Below are 12493 nucleotides of genomic sequence, written 5' to 3'. Positions count from 1 at the left end.
TCCTCCCTGTGAATGGGTCTTCATCAACAACCAGCTAACTGAAGCATAAGCTAGGCCTTTGTGCGACTGGTCGAGACACTTCACACATTCAAAAACTGCTGCATCATGCTCCCCCGATGTAGCAGCACTAAAGAGTACCATTTAATAACAGCTGCTACTTAACTCCATCAATAACAGTTTGCAACGTGGCTAATTACTTAATTTGTTTATTGTTGATTCCACTCAGTATGTCAACAGAGCAGCAACCACATTAAGGTTTGCAAGAGTTCCTACAGTATCTCATCTTGGGCTTAATCCCTTTCTATAGCAACTGTATTTGCTTTCTGCTTAAATCCATGGGAGAATTATAAATTATCCCCCATTTATATTTCGAATGCCAACGCAAGCTGAAAACACATCATTGCTGATAAGCGTCGTTTGTGGAAACGGAGCGGTATAATTTGCAGGCGGGTGAATGCAAATGTGATGACATGGGCTGAGATGTGTGGCTATAAAAATGGGAACGAGGGGGGAACGAGTGATGTGGAAGAGAAGGAGCTGTCATGATTGATGGAGTGAAACGGGCTGAGGTGCTTCTTTTCTCTTTTTTCTCAGATTCACATTCAACTCCAATCTGAGGCAGTGATGGCCGTAGACGCAGTGAGGCATGGCCTTGCTCGCCCCCACTCACAAACGCACACACACAGACCACAAAAACGCTTTAGCGTTCGAACAAAATGAACCTGGAAAAGTAGTGCTGAATAAAGGCAAACTTGTGCAGAAAGGCAAACTTGTACAGAACATGTATAGAAACACAGACAGTGGCTAATGGCTTCAAACTCAAGTTTTAGAGACAGCTATATGAAACACATGAGCCTAGAGGTGGCTGTGAGCGCATAGTGATGGAGCAGGCTATGTGGTGTGTGGTTGCCCACTCAGGTTCAGGACACTTTCCCAATAGAAGCATGGTTGGAAAGGGGTCGATAACATCACACCGTAACATGGTCTCTGGTTTAAATTTAGCAGGGAAATGAGGGCACTGTGTGGGCTCCTGCTTGAAAAGAAAAGAGGCGCTTAAACTGCCCACGCACAGGCATGCTCTCCTAGCTCTCCTCCCAGTGTTTCAGCTAACCCTGAGAGAGGGTGAAGAGGAGAGAAGGAACTAGAAACAAAGAGACAAAGACAAGGGGAGAGGTTATAGTGATTTTGACACAATCTGCAATCCAACCAGTCCGCTTAGATTTGTGACTGAAGCCTAAGGTGAGGTTGTGCCATATTATTGAGAGCCCTGGAAAATGTGGATTTTTCTTTTCCTCCTGGCAGGCGTACTGTGCATTGAATGCAGGTGAAAGGGTGGATATGGAACTGATTTCACAACACATAAGGCAAATTCTTGAGAGAAACACTATGGGATGTGCCAAGATAGAAGAAAATTGTTTTTTTTTTTCTTCCTGTTATTCATCATCAATTACAGGTGTGTGTTTGTGGGATTTGCATGAGTCTAGGATGAGTCATGAACTCTTCTCAGCCAGCTGGAACGCCTACTGCAAGGTTGATCTAACAGTGAGCATGTCTGCTCATGTTATTTTCTTTTTTTTCCCCACTTGTTGTCGGGGTACGGGAATGGAAAGATGTGTGAGAAAAGGGATTGTTCTAAAAACCAGTTGGGTGAACGTGGACAAGGGAGCGTCGGCTGACTGTGTGGTCTTTAATGATGTCTGGGCAGGTCCTTGCAGGTTGGCAACTCAGTGCTGTTTCATAGAAAACATCTGTTGAAATCACACAATCAAGGGTAAACAACCCGCACGCAAGCCTCTGGTAATTACTCAACTGGCTAGGGTGCAAAAAGAGGACACGAGAGAAAGGGAGGTGGAGGCAAAAGAAGAAAAGGAACAACGTAGAAGGAGGGTGGAGAAATTCAGGTATCTGCCAGGGAGGTATCGGTGAGTTTACAAGGTATCCTGGACACCAAACTGGAACATGAGAGCTATCCTGACCACGAAATTGCAGTGTGTCTTAGTGTTTATTGTGTGTGAAGCTGGCACAAATGAGACATGGCAAGGAGTATTGTTTGCACAACAAGTAGGGTCAAGTTCAGTGCAGTTTTCATAACGCAAGACAAAGTCACGCTAAACATGTCCAAAACACTTCCAGGAAGACAAGCAGCCACCATGTTTTTGTCTTCTTTCAGACCAAATGATGCAGACCTGGTTGTTAACCCCCATACTACACAGTCAGATAACAATGACAATGAGGTGTAGAGACATGGACAGGTGATATCAGCCAGAGCCTCACTTACACAGTTATTCTCAGCTCTATCTGGCCAAAAGTCCCATGTGCCACTTCGGTGGCTTAACAACCACGCAAAAAATACTCATTATGTATTTAACACTGAATGCCCGGGCGGTTACACAACTGGGATCCACAAACTTCTACTTAGTGTCACTTGGGATGTAGCACATCTGACACGTCATTTCAAGGTAACTTTGACAGTGCTTGCTCTTGTGTAATGATAAGACTTAAGACAGCGGGGTGTTTGCCAAAGCAAATGAGGGTTAATAGCTCCACTCAAGGGCACAGCAGCACGCACTGCCAGGGAGCTGAACCAGCAACCCGTTGGTCTCCCTAAATGCTGATTCAAAGCATTTATCAGCAAATGCTGCTAGGAGACACATGAAAGGTTGTTGGGATTTTTTTGTGGTGTTCCTGCGGCCAGGGAGCGCTTACTTGTTCAAATTAGATGTTTTTGCAAGAGGCCATGGGGGGTGTGAGTGAATGCGTGTCCGTGCAAATGTTACTCCCGGCAAACAATCAGAAGCAGGCTTTTAAGCTGGTGTTCTCCTCTCCCAAGGAGAGGGAAAAAGTGAGAGTGGGGATTTTTTGGGTTTGAAGATATTCATGAATCTCTGAATCCCTCTTAAGGATTACAATCTCTCATCCATCTCATGGTGTCACATAGCTTTTGGCGATTTGAAGCAGCCTGCATTAATGTGTAAAGGGCGGCGTCAGGAAAACAACTCTAATTTATAAACATGGTAACAAGGCAGTGCATATGTATTACTGCTAAACCCCGCAAAGAGAGGTGCATTGATTCCACTAAGCCCCATCCTGATGTTGCACATATAAAATATTTAATAGCTATTACTGTAGAATTAGAATGGATCTTGTTACGACAGCTAATCCAAAGCTGTGGGAGCAGGGTACCAATTTAGAGTCAAATGTCACATGTGGAGAAAGATGAAAAAAGAGGGGAGGGGAGGGGTGGGGGACACTGCAGTCGGCAGAAAGAAATACCATGTGTGCCACCCGGTATGGGGGGAAATGAAGTGTGAACTCAGAGAATGGAAGGGAATACGAGAACGGTGGAGAATGAGAAAAATGGGAAATGAACACAAGACAGCTATAGACAGTGAAAGATTGGCCAAGAGTAAGACATCATCAAGTACCTGCGCCTCTGGCAAGGCAACATCCATGATGTTAGGCTGGCCTCGTGGTTCACCATTTTCAAGTCGAGAGAAGATGACTTGGTAGCCTCGGATTTGGCCGTGCTGCTTCCCCTGCAGGGGCGGCTTCCATGTTACCCGGATTGCTGTGGAGTTAATGGCCTCAACCTCCAGCTTCCTGGGGGGTGCTCCCGGCACTGGAAACCAAAAAAAAAAAGAGGGAGAGAATGCAGAATGCAAGAGTAAGACAGAAAGAGAAAAAGACAGACAGTGAAAGAGAGAGGGAGGGAGGAAATAGTCAAAATTTGCTGAGCTGGTGATTTTCCTCACTTCACTGTGTTTTGTGATGAGGAGCCAAAAACTATCAAAATAATGACTCCTGAGTTTTTTTTTATAGACTTGAGTGCTCAGTAGAAGAAAGTGATACTAGATTTGGCCATGAATCACAATCATCTCTACTCCGTGTAGGTAGACCTTCTATGTCTACTGTGTCCCCAAAACACTATGCGGGACAGAATGTGGTCTAGCGATGTCTGTAATGCCCCTGATTTAAGTATGAAATTAGTTGTGTTGCAGCAAACTTCAAACACATTAATTATAGACGACTCTCTCTTAGGAGCAGCCGCTCACACTGCAAACAAAACGAGGAATGAGTGAGTGAAAGAGGCAAGAGTGATAGAAGGGAGAGGGGGAGTTCTGCTCCACTTCTATTCCTCAGAACAGAAGAAAGAAAACAAGAAGGCATTTAAAACAGTGAAAGCAGAGGAAAGTGGTGCAGAGCTGGGGCCCGGGGGTGATGAGCCTTAACCTGTCGTAGATGTAAATTGTTAAAGCTATAGAGAGCAAGCTGGAAAGAGGAAAAAAGAGAAGGTGACCTCCTAATCTACCACAATTGGCTCATTAACTCAAAATTGATCAACAGGACACAAATATGCAGTAGGAGTTGAAGGGAGTGAAGGAAAATAGTGGCAGGCAGCCCCAAGCAAAGGAGAGTCTGAGAGCACTCTGCTTAAGGGGAGGTGTCAACCTACCATCCTCTTTGGTTTTCATCCTCACTGGGGCACTCTCAGGGCCCGGGCCCACGTGAGTGTGTGCCCTCACCCACACCTGATACTCAGTCCACTTCTCCAGGCCCTCCAGCAAATAGCTGGTGGCATCTGCACCGATGCCCGTCACCTCATGCCGCTCCGTGTCCTCTCCAGCCAGGGCCTGGTAGCTGACTGTGTAGCGCACAATGGCGCCGTGGCGGCTAGCGGCGGGCGGTGCCACCCAACTCACCTTGAGACTGGTGGAGCTCAGGCTGACCAGCTGTACATCCTGAGGGGGGGCGGATGGGGCTGTAGGGGGAGGGGAGCACAACCACATGTATGGGGGCACGGACCAAGCAAACAAAAAATAAACAAAAACGCAAGCAAACTAACACAAAACTGTGAAAGCTTTTTGTACAGCAGTCAATATGAAAATTAAAATGTAATATTCAAAATGTCAATGTAATATTTTTGAATTTCACCACCTACAGTATTTATAAAAAAATCAAGCTACATATGAAGACTGAAATTGTATAATTTCCTGCTCATCTGACACATATCCATATTGAGCAGATTTATGTATTTTCTATTGCACTGCATATGCATATTTATTTTTTATGAAAGGCAAATTGGGACAGGCGTTACACACAGTATCTGTGGCCCCAAGTGTTTAGCAGCCTGGGGCGGATTTTTGTAATAGTTTTCAATGAGAATAAAGCTTTTTGCTCTCTGCTTTTGCTTTGCTGAGCACCTTGTGTTTTTTCTGCTTTATGTGCCTTGTGTTTTTGCCTCGAGATGAAAAACCAAAAAAAAAGAAAAAATTGCCCAACGTCATTTGTGTTTTCCTATTGGCCAATGGGCCTTCCGAGAGTTACTCGCCAAACAGAAAATCTACCCGCATTTGGTGCTTGGCGGCTGTTAATTTCGGACCCTGATTACACATTAGGCTTGGAAAGTGAAAACCGTGGTAAAGAGCATTAGTCTTTTCAGTGGAAATGCAATGTTTATGTATGATGCAAATATGTATGCTTATGTGTTGCCCCTATAAAGAAGGCCCTCACACAGGACAAAGCTGGTTTTAATGTTTGTTTTTTTAGTTTTTATTTTGATTCTATTATATCAGGGTCCAGCAACCTATTCCATGTTTTGGATATCTATTGTACCTTATAATGAAAGTCTATTTTGAGTTACTTTCTGAGCTGGTGAGATTCACAAATCATTTTTACTCATACTGTAGGTCATATGTATTACATTGCAAGTTGGAATATTATATTTTCATTTTTTATACTGAATATAAAAAGCTTCCATACTAAACAGGATGCTGCCTCCGGACTGAGAGATTGGCTGCAAAAACACATTACTAGGCTACTGCTGAAGCTGTGTTTGGCACTGTATTTATGCGAGAGGCCATGAAACTACAGGGTGGGATGAACCAAATATACAATAAGCCAAAATTGTACAAGGCTATGTTGTTATAAAGACGTAATTTGTTCCTAACTGCCCTTTCTGCTGCTTCTCGCAGTATGCAGATTGAGCAATAAACTGGTCATAGATGTGTGTGAGATGTGTGTGAACAAGCTTGACAGTGTTGACTGGTGTTCACACATTGATGCAGAAGCTCTGGGCTTCCTAACAGTGTTTGTCAGACCCTGCTCAGTGCTACAGCTGAGATACACCGGGATGTCTTCGAAGTCATACATAAAGCTATCATTACATAATCATTAACAGTCATGAACATTCCAGCTATTGTCAACATCTGGTTTGTAGCCACAGCAATGGAAAACAATATTGTTATTATTATCAGATGGGACAAATGAACCCTAACCCTATGTTTAAGATTTACTGCAACAACGTGCTGCTTTGTTATTAACCCTTTGTATTTGAATGACTGTAATTGAACCGGCTGTAGAATGCTGTAGCAGTATGGTTTTGGTCTTTAAAATGACTGTCTAACAGTCATTTTAAAGTCTTAAGTCCAGAGGTAGAAAACCAATAAACATTTTTAAAATAGGGAACAAGAACTGAAAAACTGAAAACAAAATATCGTTTATACATTTCATGCATCTAACTCAAACACAAACATATTCAACTCTACAAAAAAGGCCTCTTCAGGAGTATAAAAAGAAGCAAACAAAAAGAAAATTCAAACAAAGGTGTTCTTACAAAACATGCCCATGGAATTTCTTATTTAATAAGCAGAGCAATGAACAGTTAGCTCAAATATGAATTCAATAAACTCCACCTTTCCAAAAACAGAAGATAACCGAGTCTCCTCAAGTGGTCCCTGATCCACAAACGAGTGGACAGGAAACCACAAAGACCTGATAACAACATGTGTATTACAAAAAGGTGACAGGCTGAATCAAAACAATGCTAATTATTTGTAAAATACATTGTGATATTCGGGTTCTGATGAAAAATCTGCTAGATCAAAGTCAAATTGGATGAGGGGAGGACAACACCAGAGGAAATACATCCGCCTCCGAGGCAAAAATGAGCAAGACAAAGAGTGGGCTTAAAATAGAGACACAAATTATAGATGAAGAAGATAAAACACCTCTATCGACCTCTCCCTCCTCCAAATGACAAAGCCCAATACATATATAATACATATATAGAACTGTTTCACTGCTGTTATGGTTTCCATCCTGTGTTCTGATTTTTTGCTTTGGAGATAACCTTCTGTTTAAAATCTGATTATGAATTGCACCTTGAACTACTGAGTTCCAATTGTTACTTATATATACTATATATAATTTTCATTTTCGTTTTAGGTCAAGCATCACACAACTTTTACAGACTGTGTCAAGCCTATCGTTGAGTAGCAGAGTTGTAGTGTTACATCTTATACAAACAGCTGAGTTCTGTTCATTGCTCGGAATCTTAAAAAAATGATACTAACATTTAAATGCAGCACTAGAAAATGTCACACTTTCCCACTGCCTATTTGCCTCAGAACCTTCCCAAGGCTGATGCTTATTTCATGCACACCATCCTCCCGCCGCATGAAATCCAAATTCTGTTCTCCAAATTCTGTGTCCTTGTGACTCCTGCTGTCAAGCGGCCCAAGGACACAGACTAATCACCACTCGTGATCTCAATCGACAGTTATATAACTCTGTGGTTGTCAGAGATGTTATCTATTCAATGATAATGTCTGTCCTAATCGGGAAAGACTTTTCAAAAAGAGATATCCATACCTTCTGTCCAGTCTATGGTATTCTTTTCTTTTCTAGACCATTGCTAAGTAAAACGTAATATATCGGTATCCGCTAAAAAAGTCAATCAAAATCTGATCCTTCCTTTACTGTTTTCTACTGTGTCAACCACAGCCTGCTAGTGTTGCAGGGCTCTACAGTGCAGCATTTTGCGGGATATGCGAGTGTTTAAATGTGCACACCGGTGCGAGTGCGCACAAATCAGCTGTTACTAATTAACGTTAATTCCATGATTAGCTTGATGGCAGGCCAAAAGTAAAGGTTTCTGTTGTTGGGATTGTGTGTTCTCTGCAAGCTGGTGTCTGTACTCAAAGGTCTATTGTGAGGGCAGAAGCTCCACTCTGTAACATCTCTGAACAACCGCGAGTGGACTGAGAGTTTCTGTACTGAGAGTTTCTGTACTGAGTGATATGTCTACTCTCTGGCAGGTTCAGGAGTCGCATTCTCCCAGTTAAGTCATACCATAGATATAACTAAAGTACAAATTAGAAAGGTACAATTATTCATATGAACCTTTTGTTTTAAATAAAATGTAGTTCTTTTCAGGGCAAATGTAAAGAATATAAGCATCCCAGGTGAGGTGGTACAATCATGGTGTCACGACAGCAAAAATAACAGCAGTCAGCTGGCAGAGAGTGACATTTTAAGTGCTGGCACTGTAAAAGCACATAATGATATGAGGCAAAATAACACAGCACAGCTCACGAATGTGGGAACATGACACATTAAACGTACCTTTGACACTGAACACAGGGCCTGCCCTCAGATGGACGGACAGGAGGGTTAGTGTTGGTGACAGAGGGGAGGTGGTGGAAGCGTGAGGCTGACCGGGATGGCTGCACTGTCAGCATTTTATGTTGTGCTGAAATTGACTTGACATTCACGTTGCCAACGCTGTCTGATTTAAGCTCTATGAAACTCTCCTGCCTAAACCTGCTTCACCCGGATGTGGTTTCTCGACAAAAATTACCGGTTAGTGGACAACAAGGACATAAGACACAAGAGAAAAGTGTACTTACTGGACTGGGCGGTGCGAGCCTCGATGGGCTGCGTGTAGACGCCTAAACCCATTTCAGAACGGGCTGCGAGTGAGAAACGGTACAAGGTGTCAGGCTTTAGACCGTCCACGGCATAGGAGCCAGCTGGGTTGAAGAGCACATGTATCTGGAGGGGTTTGAATTAGACAGAAAGATACCAATACATTTAAATCACCGTCACACAAGTCTCCTCATGTGTTAAGCTAGAGGGGTAGTATTTGTTGTATTGTTTGGCATGGAGTAATTAATGTTCAACTGAAATCCTAGCCTAGACTGCTGTCTCTCCTTCCTTCATGCATACAAAGTAGAGAATGCAGACAAATGTGAGAGCGACTTGTTCCAAAAACAAATTGTCCTCTAGTTTACAACTGGTGCAGCAGCCCAGCAGAGTTGAAGGAAGGGCCACAACACAGACAGGCAGAACAGTACAGAACAACTTTGCTGTCTGTTACTACAGTAAATCTTTCTCATCAGCTGGGGAGTTGACTGCATAACTACAATAACTTTGCTGCTGCCGACGCTTCCCATTCAGAGAAATTGCATCATAAAAAACAAGATTCATTCGTCTGCAATCTCAGAGCAGAATATGAGAGAGTATAAATGAGATAGATAGATAGATAGATAGATAGATAGATAGATAGATAGATTATGTTGTTATTCATTTTGTTATTCTAACCTTGTTCTCTGAGCCGGCCTCCCAGTACTGCAGCTCATACTTTGTGATAGGGTCCTGTACGGGCCACAGCCATGTTAGCATGATGCGGCTGTCCAGCTCGGCTTCAGCCTCAAAGCTGGACGGCTGGGCAGGGACTGGGCACAGAGGGGCGAGAGGACAGAGGTTTTAAAGAACAAAAAAAAAAGAGAAGAATTAAAGAACAAAAAAAGCACATTACTAAAGCTGAATGTTCTCCACAGCGTCAGCAGCAATCACATCCTCCCCAAAACTGATTGTATGGAAAGGCATTTGCATGGGGGAGACAAACAAACACAAATAGCCTTATGAGCCCTTTCACATATGCTGTAGGTACATACAATACACACAACACTGGCCAAATAAAATACTTCAGCTAAATATACATGCCTAACCTAAGCTGTTACCTTGTCTTGTCATCTGCACATGAAGATGCACACATTATCAAACAGAGCCACACACAGTGACGGGCTGCTCACCTCCCTGCTGGGTTTTGACTTGCAGGATGTCAGAAGGTGGCCCGTCACCTACAGAGGTGAAGCCCAGCACCCTGAGGCTGTAGGTGATATCAGGAGTCAGGCCAGAGATGGTAGTCAGACTGCTGTCATCTGTGTTGTGTTTCTGCCAGGCGCTGAGCGGAGCTGTCAGGTCCGAGCTGTAGTAGACCCGGTAGCCCCTGATCTGCCCGTTGGGTTCCTCAGGCGGTTCCCACTGCACCAGCATTGTGCTGGCGCTTAGCATGCGCGCTTGGACATGCAGAGGTGGCGAGGAGGGGGCCTGCTCACCGGTGCGCGTCTCCACGGGGTCGCTGGGTGGCCCGCGGCCAATGTTGTTGACAGCCATGACACGAAACTCATACTCAGAGTAGGGGCTAAGTCCACCAATGCTGTAACGGGTAGTTGCCACACCTTCCACTTCCTGAAAGCCATTGTCTGAGGACTTGGCTCTGTACTGGATCATATAGTAGGAGACGGGTTCTGGGTTTCCAGAGTCCCAGGTGAGAGTCACACTGGTGGCTGTGGTCTCAGTCACAATGAGGGAGGTGGGGGGCTTTGGCAAGGCTGAGGAAAGAGAAGCGGGGTATTAGCTTGGATATCAAGAATGGACTTTTAGGACTTGTGGGTAATTGGAGAGAAATTGGATATCTGACACATTTGATACTATGATTCTCATAATGCAGGCACAATACAGCTAAAATCAGCTCTTGTGGACTGGTCTCTGTAACTCATAGCACCGAATGATTGTTTCATAAGCCAATCCTTATAGTGCTGTCAGCAGCCATTATCCCCAAATGAATAGAAAACCTAGACTGAAATCCTAATTTGTGTTATAACCGGCCTGGCCATTACTGACAATACAAGAAAATTGCAAGAGTGATTTCCATTGTGACTGGACAACACATACAAAACAGAGGGTCTTCATTATGGCTTCCTTAAAGGGATGTGCATTGCTGTGGTCCCTCTAAATGACAAGAAAAGTGGGATCAATACAGACGACAACTGATAAGAGAGGCTGCGATGGGTAGACAACACACGAGCATACTCACCTACACACAGGTGGGTAGAAAAAACAAAATGACTGCAAACAGCCTTTCATTTTTACCTCTCAGTATCAACAACAACAACAACCACAGCAAACGGGCAGCGATGGTTAAGTACAAGATGTTTCAGAAGCCTTCTTAAATTGGTTTGTTCTGTTTTACAAGATTATATAATTAGATCTTTGGGTGACTCAAATCAACTGCAATGTTCCCATCGTCACAGCAACAACCTACCACATAGATAGATGTAACAACAAGTCTGAACTGGTTTGAACAACAGTCCTTACCTTTGACAGTGACCTGAGCGGTGGCTTCTATCATGCCCAGAGAGGAGATGGCCACGCAGGTATAGTTGGCCGATTCACGGATGTTGGTGACCTCCAGCACGTTTCGTCCCAATGGCATCTCTTCCTCCTTGGTTAGCTCCACCTGACCCATCGTCCACTTGACGTAGGGCATCGGCGAGCCCACTGCCACACACGTCAGGTTGACACTGCCACCTGGCATCACCTCTTGGTTGGTGGGTGGAATGGAGAATCTGGGTGGGACTCTTCGCACTAAGGGGATGAAGGAAGGCAGGGAAAAAAATAGTGATTAGGTATATGTGACGGTGAATGTGACGGTTTTATGTGATTTCATGAATGGTCTTCCCCCACCACAAGGCTAAAAACTAACTCAGAAAAGCTAACCTAATGGAGGGATGATCGCTTTTGTCCTGATGTGCAGGTGAGTACAATGGGAATATAATATAACATAATATATAATAGGACTGTCTCAAAATGGCTCTGGAAATTCACAAGAAAACTTTGAGGGGGTGTTTTATCCTCTTGCCTACAAAAGGGGATATAATCAAAAAATAGCTCAGTTTTGCTGGAGACTATGTCTGGCCGTCTTTTGTCAGAGTGTCAAATGGTAGCGAGAGTTGCATCATTGAGGGACCCTGTGGAGATGGCATTGTTTGATTTCTCCTCCCGCTCCCTCTCTCTGGCTCCTTCTGCTCAGCCTGTCTTTCTCCCTCCCTCTCTTTGTGCAGTTCTGATATGCAGATAGGCTGACATTAAAAAGGGTTCCCATGGAGACAAGAAGGGCCCGTTGACGTCGCCAGGGACAAGGCAAACACCGATGCAGAGGCTCCATGCAATACTGAAAAGCTTGCCCAGAATAAACAGGCAGTCAGCATTTACATATGACTTGTTTTCTGTCTAAATAAAGATACACAAGAAATGCCTGCCATATTTACACACTTCACATCTTTTTACTGGTAACTTTTAGCAACCATAACACACTTATTCGCTTGACATGGCAACTGCCAACGACTGAACATCCGTCAGTGTCAGACCTGTTAAATTTATGATATGCTGAACATTTCCATAGTAAGTGTAAGAAGGAGCAGCTCTGACTTCTTTAACCTTGGTTATGGATAAAGTGAAGCCAAGCCAAACATTTAGCTTCCTAGTGAGGACCTATTATACCTACTGTCCCACAACTGCTGGTCGTGTGTATTCAAAACACTATATCATGCATTTATACTGCTTGTTTCCCCTAATGCACTACAAC

General features: G+C 43.8%; 1 protein-coding gene across 27 annotated transcripts in view; it reads right to left on the bottom strand.

The window, feature by feature from the left end:
- Positions 1-12493, bottom strand: part of LOC120567749 (receptor-type tyrosine-protein phosphatase F) — a 179909-nt gene that overhangs the window by 53705 nt on the left and 113711 nt on the right. For 19 of the 27 annotated variants that reach the window (XM_039814731.1, XM_039814741.1, XM_039814733.1 and 16 more), the window contains 6 exons: positions 11224-11493; positions 9876-10457; positions 9382-9515; positions 8688-8832; positions 4454-4759; positions 3426-3619 (listed from right to left, as the gene is read on the bottom strand). In XM_039814731.1, coding sequence (XP_039670665.1) covers positions 3426-3619; positions 4454-4759; positions 8688-8832; positions 9382-9515; positions 9876-10457; positions 11224-11493 — 1631 coding nt within the window. The remainder of the gene's footprint in view (positions 1-3425; positions 3620-4453; positions 4760-8687; positions 8833-9381; positions 9516-9875; positions 10458-11223; positions 11494-12493) is intronic. The other 8 variants (XM_039814747.1, XM_039814757.1, XM_039814748.1 and 5 more) reach the window with 1 other exon arrangement.

This window comes from Perca fluviatilis, chromosome 11, assembly GCF_010015445.1.
Source record: "Perca fluviatilis chromosome 11, GENO_Pfluv_1.0, whole genome shotgun sequence".
In the NCBI taxonomy this organism is placed as follows: domain Eukaryota; kingdom Metazoa; phylum Chordata; class Actinopteri; order Perciformes; family Percidae; genus Perca; species Perca fluviatilis.
Note: the sequence above shows the minus strand (reverse complement) of the source record. Positions and strands in the feature narration are given on the sequence as shown.